This window comes from Cynocephalus volans, chromosome 4 (genome assembly GCF_027409185.1).
Source record: "Cynocephalus volans isolate mCynVol1 chromosome 4, mCynVol1.pri, whole genome shotgun sequence".
NCBI classification, from domain to species: Eukaryota; Metazoa; Chordata; class Mammalia; order Dermoptera; family Cynocephalidae; genus Cynocephalus; species Cynocephalus volans.
Window position 1 is genome coordinate 162,284,735 of NC_084463.1, and position 24,416 is coordinate 162,309,150.

General features: G+C 42.9%; 2 protein-coding genes across 2 annotated transcripts in view; one reads left to right on the plus strand and one right to left on the minus strand.

The window, feature by feature from the left end:
• Window positions 1-9,522: 9,522 nt before the first annotated feature.
• LOC134376703 (basic salivary proline-rich protein 3-like) lies at window positions 9,523-11,120 on the minus strand. The gene is made up of 2 exons (XM_063095180.1): window positions 11,113-11,120; window positions 9,523-10,186 (listed from the first exon to the last, which is right to left on the minus strand). Exons 1-2 carry the CDS (start codon window positions 11,118-11,120, stop codon window positions 9,523-9,525), a joined length of 672 nt encoding a protein of 223 aa, XP_062951250.1.
• KDM2A (lysine demethylase 2A) overlaps window positions 9,891-24,416 on the plus strand; it is a 104,597-nt gene continuing 90,071 nt past the window's right edge. Inside the window, exons 1-2 of the mRNA XM_063092963.1 lie at window positions 9,891-10,298; window positions 11,480-11,604. Of these exons, the coding sequence (XP_062949033.1) occupies window positions 11,563-11,604 (42 nt within the window). The 5' untranslated portion in view covers window positions 9,891-10,298; window positions 11,480-11,562. The remainder of the gene's footprint in view (window positions 10,299-11,479; window positions 11,605-24,416) is intronic.

The window sequence follows — 24,416 nt, forward strand, 5'->3', positions numbered from 1 at the left end:
GGGCCCCCACCGGGCAATCACTATATCTCTCAGAGCAGGGATCTGTTATGGTCCACAGTATTCCCAGTTCCCAGAGCAGTATGTGCTACACAGTAGATACTCAGTAAACACCTGTTGCCTGGATGACCAAATACCCATTCCCTACAAAAGACAAAGCTGCATCCACGTGCTGAATATGGTGGGAAAGGTCCTGCAGCATAGGATGCCCTTCCCCTCTTCAGGCTCAGCTCTTGTCCATCAACTTGCCCCCCTCCTGCATCCAGAGTACACCAGAGACGGCGATGCCCTTCCACCACTGTCCCCTCAGTAACCAGACTTTGGTGTTACAACACCACTCTCTAACCAACCGACCTAACCGGCCAGCCCAGTAACTAGTAAAGTTTTAAAATTTTAATTAAAGGCCTGAATAGAACAAAGGTAACCAGTAATTTTTAAGCCAGCTCAAATGCTGCCTCCTCCACCAAGCCTTTCCTGACTGGATACCTCTACCCCACAGCAGAATTGGCCCCTCCCACCTTTGTGCCTTCACAATATCCTGTATATACCTGCTGTCCATCATGGCACTCACTGGTTTTTATTTTTTATTTTTGGTGGCTGGCCAGTATGGGGATCTGAACCCTTGACCTTAGTGTTACGGCACTCACTGGTTTACACCTGATGTGCACACGTAGTTATTATTAGATCCTTTCACTTTTTCAAAGGGTCTTGGGTTTTTTTGTTTGGTTTTTTTGGTGGCTGGCCGGTAGGATCTGAACCCTTTTTTTTTTTAAAGATGACCGGTAAGGGGATCTTAACCCTTGGCTTGGTGTTGTCAGCACCACACTCAGCCAGTGAGCGAACCGACCATCCCTATATAGGATCCGAACCCGTGGCCTTGGTGTTATCAGCACTGCACTCTCCCCAGTGAGCCACAAGCTGGCCCTGGATCTGAACCCTTGACCTTAGTGTTAAAAGGTCTTAGTTTGGAGGCTAATGTCTTTGGTTACCTGACTTGCCTCCTGACAATGTGGCCTTGTGTCACTCACGTTGCAACCCCAGTGTCAAGCACAGTGCCCTGCACAGGCAGGTGATCTTTCTGGGGTAAGAACAAATGAATGAACATTTGATCTGACGGTTGGAAAATGCCATCAGTTTCATATAGCTGACCAGTTAGCTCAGCTGGTTAGAGCAAGGTGTTATAACACCAACATCAAGGGTTTGGATCCCCATGCCAGCCAGCCACAAAAAAATTAAATAACTTTTGAAAAATCAGAAAATGTCATCAGTTTAAGGAGTAGCAGAAAATGCACTGGGCCAGCTAGCAGAAGAAGCAGTTTATGGTTCCAATTTCATTACCAAAATAGTGCATGACCTTGGCCAAGCTGCTCAACATCTTTGGGACTCAGAATGCCAGTTTTTAAAATGAGCAGGTTGGATTAAACGACCTCTGATTCCTATGCCAATGCTAAGATTCTGTGATTCAGAGCTAATACCCCCTTTACAGGTGAGGACCTAGCAGACACTACATGGAAAGAGATAGTGCAGCAACACGTATACACACACCAGGAAGTCCTGGAAGATCAAAAGTATTGTTGCAGCTCCCAAAGCTGTGAAGGAGTCTTTTTCATTCCTTCCTTCTCTAACTCTGTCATGCTGTTGTTTATCTCTTTAGTTAATATGCAAAGTAGCTGGTCTTTTCTCTTTCTTTCTTTTCTTTTTGCTTCTCTCTCCTACAAAACTGTAAGTTTCTTGAGGGCAAGGTCCAAGTCTTATATTTTAAATCTTGAGAACCCAGCAGGTATTTAGAAATTAACATGTATTTTTTCTTTTTGGTTGATGATAACTGTCATATAGAGATCCAATCAACTGTGAGACAGTGGGTGGCAGATTTAATCAGAAATACACCACAGATTGTTGAGAAAGCAGTGGAAATTAGGGGCACTGTTCTATGTCAATAACATCCAAATGATGTGCCTGTGTATTAAGGAGCAGCTTAAATGCATATAGAAGGAAAAATGGTCCGTTCAAGAGGAATAACATGCATTCAGAAAAAGCAAGCCACTGCAGATTCTTTATTTATCTTCCAGCAAGTCAGAATTGTGAATTCCATTTGCCCACTTTTCTGAATTTGTTGACAATAAAACTGCATACATTATAGGGAATACTACGTAAGTAGTAAATAGTAAAATGAAATAGAAAATGCTAAAATATAGTATAGAAAATACCAACATTTATGCAAAGCGTAAACCTTCACCAATATAAAAATATGCACTGAAAACAGACATGGGTAAATCTTGTAATCGGTTCCAATAATAAAGGACTACGGTATGGATGTAGGGTCTTCCACATTCCTTATACCAATAAATTATGTAATAATTCTGAGAATAAGAATATGTAGCTCGCCAATAAGAAGGTAATTAGATCAACAGTAGAAGGAGATCTAGTAATTATGATCAAATCAAAATATGAACTCTAAGCTGTGGCAAGTTAAGTATAATTGCAAAAAATATAACATGGAAATCTCACCTTAAATGCAGTCAATATTTTCTTTCAGTCCCCCAGAGAGAGAGAAAACAGAATTAACCAGGAAAAAAGTGAAGACTAAATACATTTCAGAGTTTAAATATTTAGCAAGCATCTTGGGAAAAACAAAAAAGATTGCCATTTTAAAATTATACACTTGGGCTGAGCCCGTGGCGCACTCGGTAGCGTGCTGCGCTAGCAGCTCGGCGACGCTCCCGCCGCGGGTTCGGATCCTACATAAGAATGACCGGTGCACTCCCTGGCTGAGCGCCGGTCACGAAAAAAAAAATATATAAAAAAAAAATAAAATTATACACTTCACATTCTTTGGTTTTTTTTTTTTTTTTTGAGCTGGCCAATACACGCATCCAACCCTAGATCTTGGTGTTATCAGCACCACAGTCTAACCAACTGACCTAACCATCCAGCCCCCACACTTCAAATATAATGAACAGTTTAATTAAAGAGGCACTTTGGAAAAAAAAATGGACTGGAGATATTAAGTTTACAATATCACATCAAAAGCTGTGCTCTGATGTGGTCTCTAAAGACAACATCCTGAAACTGGAGACAGCAGAGATTAGTGGAGCAGAAAGACTAGATCACAAGAGAAGCTGGAATACGGAGTGAAGAATTCGGCCTAAGATTCACATACTCACCTCCTGGCTTGGTTTGCAGCAGCACGGGCTTTAGTGTCTATCACCTCTATTCCAGGTGCAGTGATAGCTGCAGGATCAGTTTCCCTGGAATAATTGTGATTCTATCAACCTTCTGCTCCAGAACATATGTGCCTCTCTTACTCTATCAAAACCAAACTTATCAGGGGCTGGTGGGTTAGCTCGGTTGGCTAGAGCATGATGTTAAAACACCAAAGTCAAGGGTGAAGATCCCCTTACTGGCCAACCGCCAAGAAAACAAAAACAAAACTTCTCTGCAAGGATTCAATGCCCTCCAGCCTTCACACTCCTCCCTCCCTCAAAAGCGTCACTGTACTACTTTATTCATTGATTTGATAAACATGAACAAATGGGTGCCTGGCCCTGTTCTAGGCACCGGGGATGTAGCAATGAACAACAAAAAACCCCACAAAACTTCCTGCCCCATGAGGCTTACATCCTAATGCAATCGCCAGCTCATATTGTCTACATTGTTTTCTAGCAATTCATTTGCAGTGATGATTGTTCTCTAAGTACATCACATCTTCATGGTGTCTCCTCCATGATGTGAAGTCTTCAAGGGTAAAAGCCAGGTCTTCTAATTTTTCAAATCTCCTTTTTCCATTCCAGCACTTAATTTAGTGTTGGGCACAAGATACTCAGTAAGTATGCACATCCTTCATGTAGGAAAAACGAAATAGGAGAATGAATTGTACATTTAAAAATTTAAGAGGGCAGGGCCAGCCCGTGGCTCACTCGGGAGAGTGCGGTGCTGATAACACCAAGGCCAGGGGTTCGGATCCTATATAGGGATGGCCGGTTAGCTCACTGGGTGAGCGTGGTGCTGACAACCACCAAGTCAAGGGTTAAGATCCCCTTACCGGTCATCTTTAAAGAATAAAAAATAAAAAAATTTAAGAGGGCAGATCTCATGTTAAGTGCTCTTACCACAGTAAAATAAAATAAATTACCAAGGTCCAGGGTTTAATTCCTGTACCGGCCAGCTGCAAAAAAATAAAAAATAAAAAGATGACTAAAATAAAATAAATTAACAATGGGAGAACCAGCAATCCTTTCTAAATATATGGTCTTCCAGCTTCCAAAGGGCATTCATTAGTCTTTTATTATTTTATTTTATTTTATTTTTTCGGTAGCTGGCTGGTATGGGGATCCAAACCCTTAACCCTGCTGTTATCAACACTGCACTCTAACCAACTGAGCTAACAGGCCAGCCCTTAGTCCATTTGACTCCCCAACAATCCTAGGAGGAAACAGGAGAGGAGTCATTATCTCTGTTTTAATAAAGAGAGAACAGAGCTTCTGATAGTTTAAGGGACTGGGCTAATAATACACAGCTGGTAAGTACCCCTCACAAAGCAGCCGAAGGAACATTGGCTTTGTAAGAAGCTGACAAAAGGTAGTGAACGTCCTTTAAGAAGATGAACAAAGATCAGACCCACTAGGAGAGTCTAGGATCAGGTCTAAGTGCTTAGGCAACTGGCCCTTTGGGGATATGGCTGGAGCACCGCACAACTATCAACACCAACCCTAACCAGCAAACAAGCACAGGACTGCAGACAGAACCTGTAACTCCAGGGTGCCAGAAACTTTCCCCTAGCAAACACAGGTGTAGCTGAGGCAAAGGGTTCTGTATCTTTCAGTCCCACTCCTGGGCAGGACAGGAAGTCTCACCCTTTTAGAAGTGAGAAGTGAAGGTGGCCTGGCCCCAAAGTGAAGCTAAGGCTGCAAAAGAGCAGGTGGATCCCAGATGCTGCTGCAGCTGCCTCAACAGCCAAAGTCAACCCCACGACTCAGGCAAGGTGGGTCTACACAAAGGAAGGCCATATTCCTAGAAAAGATGACAGCAAGGAGGCATTGGGCCAGGAAGGGTGTGGTCCCATGTTCCCAAGGAAAGGGTCAACCATATTCATGCAATTAAGAATCTCATGTGCCATTCATGTTCAATGATACGAGAATCTGCAGAGCATCTCTGGCTTTTTCTTTTTTTTCTGATCAATTCAGATTCTATTTCTTTTTTTTTTTTTTTTTTTAAAAAGATGACCGGTAAGGGGATCTTAACCCTTGACTTGGTGTTGTGAGCACCACGCTCAGCCAGTGAGCTAACCGGCCATCCGTATATGGGATCCGAACCCGGGGCCTTGGTGTTATCAGCACCGCACTCTCCCGAGTGAGCCATGGGCCGGCCCCATCAATTCAGATTCTATTTCTAGACTCAAAAGAATACATTCTATCAATTAAAGCTTGTAATCACCCCACCCAACACCCAATTTTTACTCCTCCTAGGGTTGACACAGTATTTGGAAGGTCCTTTGAGGGATACAAATATGATCTGGCCCCTGCCTTCAAAGAACTTATAATCTAGAGGAAGGAGGTGGAGGGAGATGTTCAGGAAATGATTAAGCAACAAAACGAGAGACCATGTGATTAAGTGCACCAAACTATGGTAAAGGGAAGTGGGCAAGCAGTTCAGTTAGATAACAGCAGGCCAGGAGAAAGAGAATGAACACAGGAGGTGGGGAGCAGGTAGACTGATGGAGAGAAGGATGGAAAGAAAGAGACCTCAGGAGGCCAGTGATGATGAGAGAGAAACTGATGGAGTCAAGGAAGAGAAAAATGGAGATCAGAGACATTAGGGGTTGGGGAGGAAAGAGACCAGGATCTGGAAAAAGAAAGAGAGGCTATGAACAAGTCACTACTTAAGTGCTATGAACCATATGAAAACTTGTGAACCATATGAAAACTTTAATTTGCTTAAATACTGAAGCACCTTTACTGGAAACATTCCTTAAAATTGAGGTCAGAAACATAGAAAATGCTCATAAACAGTGGCTGTTATGTGCCAGACACTGAGCTTTAAGACATTATTCATTTCATCCTGAGAGTTTTATTTTTTCCACTTTATAGATGAAAAACCAATGCTTTGAGGAGTTCATTAAGATCTAATTGCTGGTAACCAGCAGACTAGCCCTTCAGTCTCCAATGCAAGAGCTTTTTAACCACTGGTTAGGGAAATCTTCAAGACCAAGTTCTCTATTCTGGTTTAGGCCTATACTGTTTGGGACATCCTTAAAATTTAAGGAGAAATCATAAATACTTTAACTTAGTTAACCAGACTACAGAGTTCTCGTTTTACCCTTTAAAGTCTTCATAATAAGTGGGTGATCTGGGTTTTGACTCTCAGCATTTCTTGGGTCTTAGCTGTACTCAAGAAGGCAGAGATTTGTTAACATCTTATTAAGGCATCAGATTAGTCCGGCCAGGGACCCTCTTCTCAATGCTTCTAGAAGGAATTTTTTTTTCCTTCTTCTCATATATCACTCTCCCCCTCTCCTTGCAGCCACAGTTGAAGACATATAGTTCATAGGTCTAGCGGCCTTCTTGGGGAATCCCCCAAGCTCTATTCTCCTTCAAAATGGCTCTTTTATGGCAAAGCAGTGAGTCTCATAGATCTGATCTTACCAATCAGAGATACTGTGATCATGGGGGGAATCGCTAGCCATCTGCCTATCTCTTATCTCATTCTGCACATCTGCTTTGAAATATTAACAAAGGCTGCCTGTGGAGAAACCATTGTGTATATCTGTTTTAAACGCCAATGTCCCCCAATGCAGACTAGTTAAGAAATGGTTTTCAACTGGAAAAGAGCTGGCTGCAAACTGACAAACCTTGCTCTACTTGCAGTCCTTTTCAAAATAAGTACTACTACTACTACTAAAAAAAAGAAAAATAATAAGTACTATTGTTCTAGAGCCTCCCTAGGTTTCCTCCTAGCTTGTCTACCTGAGTTAAACGTAGCAGCTCAGTTTGTTGAGGGCTAATTACTGAAGGGGCTCTGGACCTTAAGAAAAAGGGCAAGACCAAGTCAAGCTACTGCTAAGACCTTCTTTCTCTCTCTTTGCCCCCAAGTGTTCTTGGGTTATAAGAATAAGTGGGAAGAAAATAAAACTGTTTATTTTGCAAATAGCAACAAGGCCCAACACTTACTTAATCTGACAATGGCAAAAGTCTGTCTCTCTCCTACTTAAAAACAGAACAAGCTGCTGACTTTTTCTGTACCTACAGAGAACCAGATGCCTTACGGTTCTATGTGAAAGATTGCTGCTTTTAAGATGTATTTTACTATAGTTTGAAAGATTTAAAAAGACTTTAGATCTGATAAAGTTTCAGTGATTATCTTCTTTATATCATTGCCCTGAAAATCTAAGAAGCCTGAACAAAACTGATCAGAATAAAGAATATTTCCCAGTGATTAGAATGCAAGAGGATGATACCATATTAACAAACCTTTTTTGTTGTTTGTGAGATATTTTGGTTGACAATTGCAGAGCGCTGGACTCCTCTCTGTTGGAGTAATTATGCAAGCTGTTTAACCTTTCTATACTTCAATTGTCTGTCCTTAAAATGAGTATAACACCACCAGGCACGTTAGCTTGCGTCCTAAGGATGCTGTGAAACAAAACAGAAAATATCTGTAAAAACTCCTTAAGTTTGTGTATAGAAAAACCTTGTGTGGTAATAAATACCAAGACCTTGGGTTTACGTAGCGCCTTTACCCTAGAGTTCAAACCTTGACAGAAATAGAAGGTATTCTCTGTTGTATTTCACCGATGTCTTCTTAAGAGTTGAAGGCTGTTTATGCAGGCTATATGACTCACTCCATGCACTTCCTATCTTCTTCATTCCCGGTTCCCCAGGAATCAGAGCTTAAAGGGTGGGAAACCAAGGCAGGGAGAAAAAGATTTGTGTGACACCACTCGGCAAGGGCGCAGTGAAGCCCAAAGTGCCAACCCCGATGTGTAACGCGCAAGCCACGGTCCTCCATGGGATTTATTATTTAAACGGGCCCCAAGCACGAGATTGGCTGGGGAAATGTCCTGATCGCGGTTTGGCTGCTGTCATGGCACCGCTCAGATGCTTCTGGCCGGGCTTCGTCGACGTCCAGAGCCTGCCTGTCCGTCGGGCAGCTGTCGAGCCACGGGGGCCCGTCGTGGGCAGGGCCGGCGCAGCTCGGGCGGCCGCTGCCCCGTCGCTGACCCTCGCGCGAAGCTGCGCGCACCGAGAGGAGACATCTTCCCGGCCGGGCCTCCTGCGCCCCCCGCGCCCGCCGCTGCCCGGGGCGACGGGGTCGGCCTGGTGGCTGGGGCGGCCCGCGCACCCCTCCTTGGGGGGCGCCCCGACTCGCCGGGGGCGGGGTCACGTCCCACCCGGGCCGCCGGGGGCACCGGCGCTGCGGAAACCTGAGCGTGGCCGACGAGCGGGGGCTTCCTGGGCCACCTCCCCGGGCGCCTCCATCCCGCGGTGGGCGCGCCGGCCGCCGCCGCCCCCGGGCCGTCGCAGAGACTACTCCCGCCCCTGCTACCTGTGGACGCCCTTGTCAAGCGCCTGGAGCTCTCCCGGGGGAGCCGAGCCCAGGACAGACATGCTACTCCCGTTTCCTGCCCCTTTGGAGCGGCGAGGAGTGGGTGAGGCGGGGCCAGGCCGCTGCACCGAGGAGCACCCCCGAGCCGAGGACGGACGGTCCCCGCGGTGGGGGCGCTGGGGCCTGCCCGGGGATGTGGGCAGGCCGACCTCGGCCCACCGGCCGGCGCGCAAGGGGAGGGCAGCCGGCGGGAATGCGTCCCTGTCCTTCGCCCCCTCGCTCTGGGCAGGCCCCAGCGGGGCGCCCAGGTCGGGCAGGCCCGGCCCAGGGGCTTGACCCCCGGGGTCCCCGCTTTGAGGCGGGCAACGGCTGCCCTGGCCCAGGCCTCCCGGCCCTCAGGTTGTGTGACTGTGACGGGCCGCATGGGGCAGAGGGCGGTTGAAGGAGAAGGGGTGACGCTCTCCAGGGTTTGGGGGGGTTATTGTGCTTTGTGGGGGTCGGGGGTCACCGTCCTCCCTGGAGAGGTGGGGGAGGGCGGCCAGCACAGCTGGCCGGCGAGGGGCGGGGTCACCGAGGCGAAGTGTGTGTGTTGGGGCGAGGGTGTGTGGGGGAGGGCGCGCGCGGAGGAGGATCGGTGCCCTGCGCGCAGGCGCGACGAGCCGGTCGGGCCCGAGCCCTGGAAGAAGGCCCGCGGGGAGCGGGGGCGGTAGGCCGGCGGGAGGGCGGGGGGTGGTGTGGAGCCGCGTCGGCGTCGCGGGGCGCGGGCGATTCAAGGCTGACGCATCCGCGCGTGCGCGCGCTGGCTGTGTCCGCGTTAGAGGGAGTGACGCGTGCGCGTTCACGTGCACCCGGGAGAGCGGTAAGAAGCCAAGGGAGGCTTGAAGGGGGTGGGGGGTTGGAGAGGCAAGCTGGAGGAGGGGTGGGGAGGTGGCGCCTGCGCAGTGCGCCGCGGAGGAGCTATGTGTATGTGAGAGTCTGACGGGTTCAAAATGGCGGCGGCTGCTTCAGCGGCTCCTCCTGTGTGAGGGAAACAACACCCCTCCCCGGCAGCGGCAGCGGCGGCGGCGGCGGCGGCTCGCAGAGCACCTTCCCAGCGGCTGGGCCTGTCGCCGCTCTGTCTATCCTGGGCAGGGGGCGCTCCGGGAGGAGGGGCAACGCCAGGGGGCCCATCCCCCGGAATCCCTCCTCTGCGACTGGGGAGTAGCCGGGGGGCTCGTCCCGCAGCGCGGAGCCCGGGCTGAGGGGGAGACGCGAGGAGAGTCCGGGCCCCCAGCCCGGCGCGCCGCGCCGCTCCCGCCCTCTCCGCCCCCCGGGGCTGGGGCCCGCGTTCCGGGGGGCCGGGGTGGCGCGGGGAGCCTCGGGCCGGCCGGTCTCAGCTGATCGGCCGCCGCTCCCGGGCTCCCGGAGGGGGCCGGCCGCTGCTCGCCGAGGGCACGGCGAGGAGGGCGCTCCCCACGGCCGGGGCTGGCCCTGGGCTCGGGCTGCTGACCGCTGGCCCGGGGGAGGCGGGGGCGCCCCGGCTCGGCGCGGAGGGGTCGCGCTCCCCTCTCCTGACGCCTCCGACTCCCGGTCTCCGAAGCCAGAAGAGGAGGTTTGATTCAGCAACTGTTTCCTCTCTTTTCCGGGTCGCTCTGACCCTCTCTGGATACTGGGTTGATCCACGGAAAAACCGAAGACGACATTTGGGATTTAATTTTTCTTCTCAGTTTTTGGAATCTTTTACTTCTCACTTGGACAAGAATTCAAGAGCAAAATCCCCGGTGAGATTCAACCCCCACCCCCCTTTTGGAAGTTTGGTTCACTTTGTTATCTAAAGACTTAATATAAAGTTTCTATTTCTTTTTCCGATGGGCGAACCATTGAAACGAAACGCCTTTCCTTGGGGGAGAACGGCGAGATTTGCCGGTTTTCCTCTCCGGCCCTGGCTGCTCCAATCCCGAGCGGTCCTCGCCCAGGGGGTGCAAACACAGTTTCCCTCCTCCAGGAGGGCTCTGCCACCGAACTGCTCTCTCAAACTATGTCATCGGGTCCTCTGGTCTCCTAGCAGTTTTGAAAGGATGCTATTAACGTGGCTGTAATGTAGCTACAGAAAGGGGGGGAAATCTGCATTTCCAATGGAAGCCATTATCCATGAGAATATTTAGAAAAAAGAAAACCCTTTCCTGGTATTACAGATTGACCGTAGCGCCAACCGGTCTTTATTTAATTTTTGGAAAAGATGTATTTTGCTCGTATCCACAGTCGTTTATTTTATTACCTTATCCAAAAAGAACAGATGGGATTTTTGTCCCTGATTTGCAACTCTCTAATTTGTTTCAGAGTTGTACACATCTTGTGTTGGGGTGGAGAGTATGTTTGAGAATGAAAAGATCCGGGGAGTCTAGAAAATGAAGGCGACGATTGTGTATGTGGCCTTACTGGAGGTGTATGGGAAATTGTTTTGGAGTCTTTCTTTAAATCCTGATTTCTTGTCTTTTTATACAGATAGTCTGCTCTTCTTTTCCTTAGTCTCTAATTACTGGTGAGAGGGAACTAATTTGGTTAGGATCTGGATTAGTTCCGTGCGCGCTTCACCTGAGCATCTCTCTAGAGATAAAAGTCCTGGGCCTTTTTTTTTTTTTTTTTTTGGCTAATGCTGCCCTGAAGGGGAGCCTTGCTAATTGTAATCCTATGGGGAGAAACAAGTGATGTGGCCCGTCCACAAGGAACTGAAACCAACATCTCCTTTTGCTTAGGCCTCGGATAGTTGTAATGTGGTGATTGACGTTGAGCATGACATGGACCACTTGCCCAAGAGCTGAAAGGTCCCAAACTCATGAAGAGGAACCTGATTTCTCAGAGAACCTTTAACTTAACACATATCTTAAATACTCTTTTCCGTGAACAGAAAGCGTAAGTTTGAGAATGAGTTCTCATCTCTGTTCATATTATTATTCTTTAGTGTTGCAATCTGGTTCCTAAGGAGGAAGAGGAAAGCAGCCCTGGAGTGGTTTCTTTACAGTAATTTCGACAGAAGAGTGAGAGATGGAACCCGAAGAGGAAAGGATTCGTTACAGCCAGAGATTGGTTAGTATTTTCTTCCCCCGGCCCCCAGTTTTGAAGTAGAATAACTATTTTGTTTCCATTTGTGAACATACTTTGATTAAAACTTTTCAGGTGGCTTTTCTGGGCACCAGAGGTGGGGAAAGGTGTATTGATATCTCATTTGATTTTTGGCTAAGCAGTTAGAACCTTAATATTCATCCTGTTTGTAAATGGCGTTATAGGTAATCTTTAACTTTTATAGAAACCATTGTAAATCAAAGGATTCTGTGGATTACAACGTGACAGGGATACCTGATTTTGCCATACTGACGTCACAATAAATCTGATTAAGTTAGATTAGAATATAAGATTTAGGGACAGAACAGTTTGAGGAAAGATAGTTCTATATAATTTTTTTAGATTATGTGGCAGGATTTGTGACTTTGAGCTGGGTAGTAGAACTATGAATTATTTTATTTTGTAAATTAATGCTTTGGTAGGTTTGGAGGGTCATTTCAGGGACTGAGGACAGGTAGAGTACTGGATGCTTGTAAAGTTCTGTGTTTTCTATTTTCGGAGGATTGTGTGAGATATAGCTTGTTGAAATAAATGTTAGTTATGATTTAGAGGGAATTAGTTGGTATGTACATATGAATACTTGTTCCTTTAGGCCCTGCTTTCTTCTCAAGGTTTCCGTATTGGAGTTTAAGAATTTGATTTTTGTTTTCCTTAGTTAAATCTCATTTCAGAAATTTGAATTTGACAAAAAAAAAAAAGAAAGAAATTTGAATTTGTATTTGTAGAGTGGGTTATGAGGAAAGCCACAGAATTGTATATAGTATGTAAAATTTGCTGAGCTGAAAGGCCTAGAAGATTATTAAAGGAATTTCTGGTGGTTTTATTTGACTCTGAGTTTTAGACTGAGTTTGGAGGAAAAAAGAATGGTTCTCTAATCCGTTTTATGATGATCCCCTCTCTTTTTGAGAGAAGACTTTTTAAAAAAAAATGTGGCTGTTAAAAAGGTTTGGCATATATTGGCAAGTATATCCAACAGGCAGGCATATATGTTCTGGTGAGCCTTATGTTAGAGATTTGTCTCATTCCTAATCCATGTGTTAAGGTTATAATTCTTTACCTCAAATATTTATGTATACTTTAAGTATATCAGTAGTGGAATTTTGTACATTTATTTATTTATTTATTTTTATTATTATTATTTTTTAAGATGACTGGTAAGGGGATCTTAACCCTTGACTTGGTGGTGTCAGCACCACGCTCAACCATTGAGCTAACCGGCCATCCATATATGGGATCTGAACCCGTGGCCTAGGTGTTATCAGCTATCAGCACGACACTCTCCCGAGTGAGCCACGGGCTCCGAATTTTGTACATTTAGAACTTATTTTGTTTTTTGGCGGCTGGCCGGTACTGGGATCGAACCCTGGACCTTGTTGTTATCAGCACCATGATCTAACCAACCAAGCAGACCGGCCAGCCTTATGTTTTGACATCTCTTGAATCAAACTTGTTTTTGGGAACAGAGAAAGAGAATGCTGCAAAACTCCCTTCCCAGGTACTTATTGCTACGTGGAATTCATTTTTATCACGTCAGGCTTGTAGAATTGTTGAGCTGCTAGGTAGATATCTAAAGGATCTTGGGATCTGGTCTTTAAAGGAAGAGCCTTTCTTCAAGCAAAACTTTTCACATTTTTTAACAAGGTAGGGAAGTGTAGTGGTCAGGAGATCCAAGGACTCTGACTTTTCTCCTGGTAAATTTTTTCTTTTTTTAATTGTAGAATGATTGCTTCTTGTTGCATACATTAACCCTTTCCTTAGCTAGCATTTTTTTTCATTTGGTTAATATGCTATTGTAGCAGTATTGTATAAAAGGGTACATCATATATTTCGGAGAATCTTAGAATTTTGAGTAATAATTTTGAAGTTTAGGGTGACTGATGTCTGTTTTCCTTCCTAAGATTACATGACAAAATTACATCTCAAGTATAAATCCCTTCTATAACTTAACTTTTGATATGAGAGCATATTGGCGGCTCACTAGAGTAGCAATATGCCTACCAAACTTTTTTTTTTTTTTTTTAAAGATGACCGGTAAGGGGATCTTAACCCTTGTCTTGGTGTTGTCAGCACCACGCTTAGCCAGTGAGCGAACCGGCCATCCCTGTATGGGATCCGAACCCGTGGCCTTGGTGTTACCAGCACTGCACTCTCCCGAGTGAGCCACGGGCCTGCCCTGCCTACCAAACTTTTAATGTCTCTGTGGTGAGCGCTCATATTATAGAATTCTTACTGATTAAGTTATATCTTAGATGAAGAGTTTTAAGACTAACATAAAGGCAGGTGAGGAGCTCCCATGAAATGAAAGTACTGAGAAGCTTTTTTTCAATCTTTTTCTTGTCCTTGGAGAGTTATGCTCTGTTTTTTTTTTGTTGTTTTTTTTTTTTGCTGTTGTCCAGTAGGGGCATCTGAACCCTTGACTTTGGTGTTACACCACCATGCTTTAACCAAGTAAGCGAGCTGGCCAGCCCATTATGCTCATTTTTATGGTAGTTAACTGTGTGTGTGTGTTTTTGTTTTTTTAACACTGTCTTTTTTTATTTTTAATTTTTTATTTTTTGTGTCTGGCTGGTATGGGGATCTGAATCCTTGTGTCTGTGTTTAAAAGTATAGAACTTAACATTTGTTTTGCAGTTAATTGGCAATGGAACATAATGTTTGAAAGAGAGAAAAAATTACAGATTTATTAATTTGGTTTAGTAGTTAAGTTTATTTGTAAAATTAAATTGAATCACATAGTACATTGCATTGTAGTGTTGTAGACTGTTACTTTCATGTTGTATTAGGGGACAAAACCTAAATGGTCATTCTTGGTAGCCTCTTGGGAGCGAAGACATAGTATTAAAAGTCTGAGTCCAAATTTGCTTTGAGACAAGAATGACTTTTTTGTATTCAGTATCCTTTACCTGTCTTTAAGAAACAAGTTGTATTCATTCTAATAAGAACATCATGTTTGTAGATCCTTTTAATGCTTTTTACTAATGTAGCTATTTCAAGTGCACAGCTGAATTTGACAAAGTAAATTTTATATATTTATATCATCTTTGTAACAAGTCATTTTTAAAAAATCAGAAATAGCTAGTTTAAAAAAAATTTTTTTTAACCAAACTTTATTATTTATCTATTACATGTGGAAAGAAATTATACCTTTGAAGGTGGTGTGTATGTGTAGATTTGGGGTATAAGATCCACTTTCTGGAACTAGAATACTTATTTTGCCGTGTTGGAGTTGAACAGCTAGGAAATGACAAGGGTGGATAAACAATGTTTGGCTTCTCTATCCAAGGCAAATTTGTATATGTGAGGAGGTGCTCAAGTGGGAGGGATAGAAGCTTGATTTTAGTGATAGGATGGGTATTTGGTGGTTGTCCATTTCTGTTGCTTATAACAGAGTATCTGCAACTGGGTACTTTATAAAGAAACAAAATTTATTTCTTACAGTTTCGGAAGCTGGGAAGTCCATGGTCTAGGGGGCACATCTGGTAAAAACCTTCTTTTGGGTGGGAATTCTCTTAGGGTCCATGATGATTAGGGTATCACATGGTGAGAATTGGCATGAGCAAGAGCTCTCCCATGTGTTCTCCTTCTGAAGTCACCAGTTCACACCAGTGATAACTCATAACCATCAGCCCATTACTCCATGAATGGGTTAATCTATTCATGAGGACACAGTCCTCACGATCCAATCACCTCTCAAAGGCCCCACCTTTCAGATATCATAATCAGATTTCCCACTCTCAGTGGGGATCAAATTTCCAATACATAAACTTTTGAGGGACACATTTGACCCATAGCAGTTGTCCTGAGGTAAAGATGTTTTATTTCTGGATTTCTAGTGAATTTAGACATAGGGCCTTATTAAGAAATACTGGCAGATACTAAGGATGGAACTTTTTCTACATTTGATTTTAAGAGCCAAAATATAGTTGTTAGGAGTTTTTGTCACTGTCCATGTATATTTTTCACTTATAGCAAATGTTCAGCTAATATCTTATAGTTTCTTAATCTAAAGTGTTAGTTAATCCATATAATTATAATTGGTGAACTTTTAGGTTTTTGAAACCATACCAATACTGCATAATCCTTATTATTGCTTAGAAAAATCAGAGGCAAAATAACATGCATCTAAAGTAAATGTAAGTTAAGATTTCTATATTATAGAGTTATGGGGGGCTGGCTGGTTAGCTCACTTGGGAAAGTGTGGGGCTGGTAACACCAAGGTCACAGGTTTGGATCCCCATACTTGCCAGGCCCTCCCCCACCAAATGGATTTCTATGTTATGGACTGTAATGACCTTCAGTTTTAACTTTGAACCTTTTTCCTTTTTTTACTGGAAAAGATGACCTTTGTTATTTATTTTAATATACTAGAGCATAATATCTGCCCCCAGCCTTCTTAGTATATTGCACGTATAACGTTTAGTATGGAAAAAATTTACTAGCCCCTGCCAAAGGCAATTGTAGAAACAAATCAACACGCAAATCAATGTAAAAGAAAGTGAAGACAATATACTTCAAGGTAAACGGAGTTAAATAACCTGAATATTTTTTCTCATGAATTCACCTGGTGGTGTTATATGATTGGGGATATGTTGATTTACTTGAGAATTCAGTTTGCTTGTCAATCTTGATGTTAAGATTAAGAGATTTTCTAGAGTATGTTATACTGTTGGATGTTCAATCCTGTTAACATGCCTTACATATGATTCTGAAATGGCTAAATCATTTATTTGGGGGTAGCAACTGGGGACACTGAAGCCCTGATAATATTTCTATCTGTCCTTGGGTTACCCTCAAAATTATCTCCTCAAATTCAGCAGCGATTACCAGATTATGCCTTTAACAAACATTCCCAATTTGAATGACTACACTCTAAGGTCTTTCAGATCGGAAATGGACGAGGCAAAATAGGATACTTATTTTAAGACGTTTTTTTTTCTTGCATGAAAGTATCATATTGTTAACAACTAGAAAAAATTATAGGTGGTCTAAATTAACTTGCTGAATTAGTTTATTTATAATTATTTAAGAGACTTAGCCTTCATTCTGTGTTGGAGGAGGAGTACACTGTTCTGATTATTGCATCGTCCCTTTTTTTTTAAAAAGATGACCGGTAAGGGGATCTTAATCCTTGACTTGGTGTTGTCAGCACCACGCTCACCCAGTGAGCAAACCGGCCATCCCTATATGGGATCCGAACCCGTGGCCTTGGTGTTATCAGCACCACACTCTCCCGAGTGAGCCACAGGCCGGCCCCTGCATCCTCCTTCTTGATGATGTAGGAAAAACCTGTTGCCCAGTTTTGGGTGATTCAAAATGCAGATAATGAAGGAGTTAATTCTTACACGTCTTCCACATTAAGCTGTATTTTGGGCACTCAGAATGAGGACTGTATTTAAGCCCTGTCACTTTTTCTTGTTTTATTTTGCGGAACACTAATCACTATTGTACTTAAGTTTGTTTGTGTATAGCTCTCCATTAGAGTCTAAGCTCCTTGAGAGTTGGGACTTTGTTTTTATTTATGCTGTATAGTGGATGCTTCAAATAGTGCCTGACACGTAGCAAGTGCTCAATAAGTATTCGTTGATATTGTTGAAAGCCCTGTTATATACTTTTCTTTGCTACCATGAGTGCTAGGAATATGCCACTAGAATGGAAGAGAGTTTGGTATACACGGATGAGCAAGATATCTGGATATTGAGTATTGCAGTGTAGATAAGAACCAGAAGGTCTAACCCATAACAAATAAAAACTTATGCTTAGCACACACATGTCAGATGAACACATGGTATTTGGGCCATTAGAACAAATAAGAAAATGTCAGTAGACTTTAAAAGTTCAGTCTGAATTTTAAGTTCTCCTTCCTCTAATCCTGTCCTAAACTCTCTATTCTTTAGACAGCCTTAAAGCTGTGAAGTTGCAAGTGATGGTGTTTGTGTTATTCTCAGCTCTTGGTTTTGGCCATTAAGTCAAGGAATTGGTACGTTTCCTGTGTATCATGTAGAGGGACAAACGTTCTTTATGTCCTTTTATGTTTTTTCTTGGTAAATGGACATCCTTAATCAGGCTCATGAATTTTCTCTTTATTTCACTTTTTGGAATAATACTTTATTTTTGCATTGTGCTTTCACATCAATAAAAGTTAAAATTCAGTAAACATATGTTATGTTCCAGGTACTAGGCTAGGTTCTTTCATATATATTACCGTACTTAATCCTCAAAACAACTCTGTAAGGTAGATGATGTAGTTTTATTTTTATTTTTATTTATTTATTTTTTTTAAAGATGACCGGTAAGGGGATCTTAACCCTTGGCTTGGTGTTGTCAGCACCACGCTCAGCCAGTGAGCGAACTGGCATCCCTATATGGGATCCGAACCCAGGGCCTTGGTGTTACCAGCACTGCACTCTCCCAAGTGAGCCACGGGCTGGCCCAGATGATGTAGTTTTAAACCTTAAATTTTTTATTATGGAAATGGAGGCTCAGGGAAAGGCCATGACTTGCCCAAGATCAAAAAGTAAGTAGGCATGGAACCAGACCTTGAACTCTGGTGCCTTGTCTTCAAACCTCATGTTTCTTCTCTCACACCATCCCATCTCTTTTGTGGTGTTAATTCGTACAGAAAATAAATGATACCCTTTGTTTTGAGGTAAGTTGTAGACTGAGTACTTTCTCTCTTTGAGGCTACTTTAAAATTTTTTTTCTTAACAGTTGTCCGCTTAACATCCTAAATGAGATACCTACAAATATTTGAGAGTTAGTGTTTGATCATGTTTGAAAACAAATGCACATTTTTTCTTTTTGTGAACACTAAACTTATTCAAATTGATCTATTAAAACATCAGTATTGTTGCAGTTTGTGTGTATGTCAAGCCTTTTCCTTATGCATATCACTCATATCCTTGTTTTTTGTTTTAAGTTTTAGGTTCTTGAGGGTTTTCTCTGTCTGTGAGTACTTTGTAATAACTTAAACCCTAAAGATAAAAGGCAGCAAATAGTGACCAAATGAATGGTTTTGGCAAATACAGTGGTGAAGGCCTCCTTCAGGTAGTAGAGAGGAGGAGGGAAGAGGGTGGCCTTTCAGGTGGTAAAGATAGCGTAAGCTTTATTCTACTATAAGGCCTATTCTGTATATATCTGATAGATTAGTAGAACTGAAGTAGGTAGTTTGTCTTGGGAGGCACTGTTGTAATGTTGGGAATACATTTCAAACATATAGGAAGCCAACTGTAGACAATAGAGAGCTTTAGAAGTTGTGGTTTGTTTTTAATAGAACAGTGATTTGGTCAAAGTGGTATTTTAGGAGTACTATTTGTGTGGTTTCAGGTCAGGGAGGTGTCTAGAAGAATATTCAAATAGGTTCTTTTTTTTTTTTTTTTTTTTTTTTTTTTTTTTTGCAGTAGTCAATCTTGCAAGAAATAGGTTACTTTTTGAGGTGATTAAGATAGTGGTTGTCAAAGTGTGGTGCCCTCATCAGCAGCATCAGCATTATCGGGTATCTGGGAACATGTTAGAAGTGTAAATTCTTGGGCCCCACCCCAATCTTACTGAATCAAAAACTCTGGGGTTGGGGCCCACTAGTCTGTGTTTTAACAAATGCCAGGCAATTTCTGATGCATACAGAAGTTTGAGAACCACTGCTCTGGGGTATAGGTAGGAGAAATGGAAAGGAAGAAATAGAAGCAAGACATGTTGGCAGTGAAGGACTGACAGAACTTGGTGACTAATGGATAGCAGCATATTATAATAAAAAAGAGTGCTTAGTTAGGGATTGTGAGTTCTAGTATCAACTTTATTACCAACTGTGGTTTTTCAACAAGAGAACTGACCTGTCATTAAGGGAGTTGCACAAGTGATGTCTGAGGATTTTTGAGGCAAAGGCAAATGAAGAATTAAGGTAGACTCTGGGATTAGGCTTGGGTTACCAGGAAGACAAAAGGCAGGGATTTTTGAAAGGGGGAGGAGAGAATAGGGGTGGATGTTTTAGACAGTTGAAGATGTTAGCAGATGTATTTAAAGCATGGATTCTCAACCGAGGATGGTTTTGCCCCTCCAGGAGACATTTGGTACTACCTGGAGACATTTCTGATTATCAGACTGGGGGAGTGCTATTGGTATTTAGTGGGTAGATGCTGGAATGCTGCTAAAAAACCTATAATGCACAGGACAGCCTCTCACAACAGAGAATTAGTAGGTCCAAAATGTTAATAGTGCAGGGTAGGCAAACCCTGGCATAAAGAGAAATATCCAGTAGGTTGATTCTGTGTTTCCGTCATGATTATCTGCTGTTTTCTTAGAGTTTTAAGTCTAACACAGAATATCTGAAAAGCAGTCTCAGACTGCTTCCCAGGATTTTGGCCAAAAGTAAGCATGAAGTGTTTTTTTTGTTGATTTTTCACAAAACTAACTTCATGGTTATGGCAATCCTCAAACCAGTTGTAGATTTTCTTATTATTCCTTTTAACATATCCTAAGATCAACTTATTTTGGTAACCTGAAGTAAGCATTCACCATCTCGAGATCAGTAATTGAGTTATAGCAAGAGATTCCTTTTGATATTCTCTGTGAAGGATAGGGAAATGAGATAAAAGCTGTGGTGTTGAAGTGAACAAATATTGAAATGTTATGAATTGCCCTGTAGCTGAATACCCCATGACCATTCCTGAGAAACTTTCTCATGAGCTGGTCGTGGCCATCTGTGAATTCGGGGTGGCCCCAGCCTTAATCCATTTCTTTATATCCTTGGGTCACAGATTAAGAACTTCTTTGTGTCATGGCAGTAATCTGGCTAACCCACTCTTGTTTCTGACAGTAACTTCAAGAGAATATATGTTTGTAAATGTAGTGAACATTTTATAGTGCTTTTATAGTTTCCAAAGTACTTCTCTATCTCTGGTGTCTTTTTATCATCTTAGTTTTTTGTTTCTTTTTTTTTTTTTTTTTTTGTCGTTTTTTCGTGACCGACACTCAGCCAGTGAGTGCACCGGTCAGTCCTATATAGGATCGAACCCGCGGCGGGAGCGTCACCGCGCTGCCAGCGCAGCACTCTACCAAGTGCGCCACGGGCTCGGCCCTCATCTTAGTTTTTTGATCATCATGATTCTTAGAGTTGCCAGAACTTGAGGATGGTGTTACTATGTTGCACAATCCCAGAAGGTGCCATTCACATATCCTAATGTATGTGAAAGATGCTCTTGGAGTTCTGCAGTGCACAGGCTATATGGCTGTGCATGGTGGCCCTTTTTGTGGTGGGTATGGTAAAGGAGGAGTCACCCTGTATGTTTGAAACTAGGAAAGAAAGCCCAATCCGATGGATAGTAGCACACTTTAATAGAGTATATGCAGTGTACTTGGTACGAGAACTTTCCATACATTTGCTAATAATTTGCTAATAATTCTCAACAACCCTTTGAGATGGGTTCTATGATTCCCATTTTACAGGTTTGGAAACTGAGGTATAGTACAGCCCTGCTTCGCTTAACATATGTTTTGAGAAATGCATTGTTAGTTCATTTTTGTCATTGTGTGAACATCATGGAGTGTATTTACACGAACCGAGATGGTATAGCCTATTACACATCTGGGCTATATGGTATAGCCATTATAATCTTATGGGACCATTGCTGTATATGTGGTATGTTGTTGTTATGTAGTGCATGACGTAACTTGTCTCAGGTTATTCAGCTAAAAAGGTACAGAGCCAAGATTCAAAGTAGACAGTCTGGTTCCAGAGCATCCTATGCCGCCATACTGCCTCTTTTTCTTTTTCTTTTTTTTTTTTTTAAAAGATGACCGGTAAGGGGATCTTAACCCTTGACTTGGTGTTGTCAGCACCACGCTCAGCCAGTGAGCGAACCGGCCATCCGTATATGGGATCCGAACCCGGGGCTTTGGTGGTATCAGCACCGCACTCTCCCGAGTGAGCCACGGGCCGGCCCATGCCTCTTTTTCAACCATAGCAACTTGGCTTTTCAGACCATAACAACAGGTTTGGAGATTGAGCAGAAGAGCATAAGTTCAGTGTTGAGTAGTTTGAACAGGTTGAATGTGAAGTACCTGTGAAACATCACAGTAGAACTGTTGGGTAAGTATTGTATGATTATGGGCCTCTGGAAGGGCTTATTGGCATATGGCTGGGTCTCATTATCATATGTATATAATTAAAGTTGGGTAGACATGGAGTGGCCTACAAAGGGAGACAGAAGGACGGGCCAGAGAGGTAGGAGGAGAATCAGGAGAGTGGTGTCATGAAAGCCAAGGGACTGTGTGGTACTTATTGTGTATCAGGCGTTGTTCTAAGCATTTGTGAATTTCTATTCATTTAATGCTTGTAGCCATATGGAGTAGGTGCTTTTATTATCTCTGTTTTATAGATGAGGAAAATGACACAAGAAGGCACTGTATAATTTTCCCAAGATCACCACGTAGTAACTGGAGAAGTTGGTTTTTGAACCAGGCTATCGGGCTCCAATTTGTATTCTTTTTTTTTTTTAAATGATGACAGGTAAGGGGATTTTAACACTTGACTTGGTGTTGTCAGCTAACCAGCCATCCCTATATGGGATCCGAACCCGGGGCCTTGGTGTTATCTGCACCACACTGTCCCGAGTGAGCCATGGACCGGCCCCTCCAGTTTGTATTCTTAACCACCACTTGATACTGACAGTGTTTCAAAGAGGAGGCAGTGATCAATCAAGATGAATGCTGCTAAGAGGCTGAGTGTACTGAGGACTGAAATTTCTATTGGATTTGGCAACATAGAGGTGACTTTAAACAGGGGTTTCAGTGGCATTTGGGAGCAGAAGATACCTTCAGAATGAGGCATCCAAACACTTGACCTTGGTGTTACAAGGCAGTGCTCTAATCAACTGAGCTAATCAGCTAGCCCAACTTCAAAATAAACGTGAGATTAAACAGCGACAGTAAATGAAGGGAAGTTTAAAGAAGTTTGGCTGTGAAGAGAGATGGGGAGCAGGTTGTAGCTAAAAGTTAGAGTGTGAGATTCAGAGAAGTCTCTTGGGTTTTTGTTTTAAAATGGGAGAGACCACTTTTTTTTGTAATGGCATTGTCAAGTATACCCCTTTCTGTTGTCCCCATATTTAGTCCTTTGCTAAGATCTGCTGGATTTCTAATATTCATCTCTTTATAGTTCTCACTGCCATTCCTAGTTCTGACCCTTAGTCTGGACTGTTGTAGTAGCTTGTTTCTTAGATTTTTGGAGGTTATTATCTTTTCCATTATTTCTCATGTTTTCCTTCCAAGGTTCTGATCATGTTGTTCCCATCCTCTGTGACATTCCACTTTATAAAGTCACTGGTGGTGTGAATGGACACTGGACTTCAGTTCATGAGGCCTGCCTTTGAATTTCAGCTTTTATAAACTCTATAATATTGGGCAAGGTACTTAACCTTGGTGAGCTTTACTTTTTCATCTGTGGAATAATAAAAATAAAACTCATCCTTTGGATATAGTTCATAAGTGCTTGGTTAACTTTAAAGGTTTTGCCATTGTAGGCACCAGCTCCTTTGCCTGGTGTTCAGGCCCCATTTGGCTGTTATAGTCTTATTTTCTACTCTTACCCTGTATGTTCCAGCCAAACCAAGCTACCTGCTTGTTTTTTCCACACACATCTGATATCCTGTCTCCCAGTCCCTACCCTAGTTTTTATCTTCTAAAGCCCATTCGCAATATTGTGTATTGAAGGAAACCTCTTTCCTGAATCCTCATAATTGTTTCTCCCTACCTCTTATGATGTCTAACTGGATACAGGATAGAAAATTTAATTATGTCTAGATAATATGCTTCTTGAGGGCAGGGCATGACTCTTCTTCCATGACACATGCATAGCGTGGTACTGTTTACATCATTGAGACTCTAGTATTACTGGTTGAATACATGGTTTTATGTAGGCAAAGTAGAGTGTAATAAAATTAATTCACTCCATTCTGCGATTAAATATGGTAATACTATAATTATTAAAAGGGTGATGGTCAGAACAGAATCAAGGAGAAGGGGAGCCAAGGATCAAGAAATTTCGCATATCTGATTGCCCCATTTGTTCTGGTCATTAGAGAAAGGAGGAAAAGACTGTTAATGTCCCTTGAGACCATCCAGTTATCTTTGCTCTTATATTGTGCTCACCAGGCTACTTTCATAATTAGTTTGGCTCCCCTGGTTCCATGGTGTTGGAAAATGGATTCTCTGGATAACAGGCATGAATATTCATAGTTAGTGCAGGGTATTGTGAAGTTAACTGACGTTTTGTGTTGTAGAGCTGAGTAGTGGCCTACCAAGATTCCTCCTTTGAACTTTAAAGAAGACAAAAATGTCCTATTAAAATAACGTTATCTGCAAACACTGTTCCTATGTGCAAAAGGTTCTCCTGCTTCTATGAAGGGCATTTGAACACGGTAGATGGAATGCTAAGATATCATCCTTCATATCTTGGCTCAGACCCTTTTCTCAAGCATTTCTTTGACTAGGTCAGATCTTCCTGTTGTAAGTTCTCATGATATAGAATACCTCTTATGCATAGCACATGTCAGAATTTCATTTTTTATTTCTTTGGATTATTATTTGGTTGTCTGTTACATTGTTAGGGTATAAGCATCATTAAAAGCTAGTACTGTGTCTTTTTTCATCGTTTCTCTGCATGGTTGATATAGCACCTGGTCAAGGGTAGGTGCTTAATGGATTTTTTCTGAGGATGTGTATATCTAAAATGCCCTTTTCCTCACCCCATTCTTTCTTCTTGGTAAGCTCCTAAATATCCTACAGTT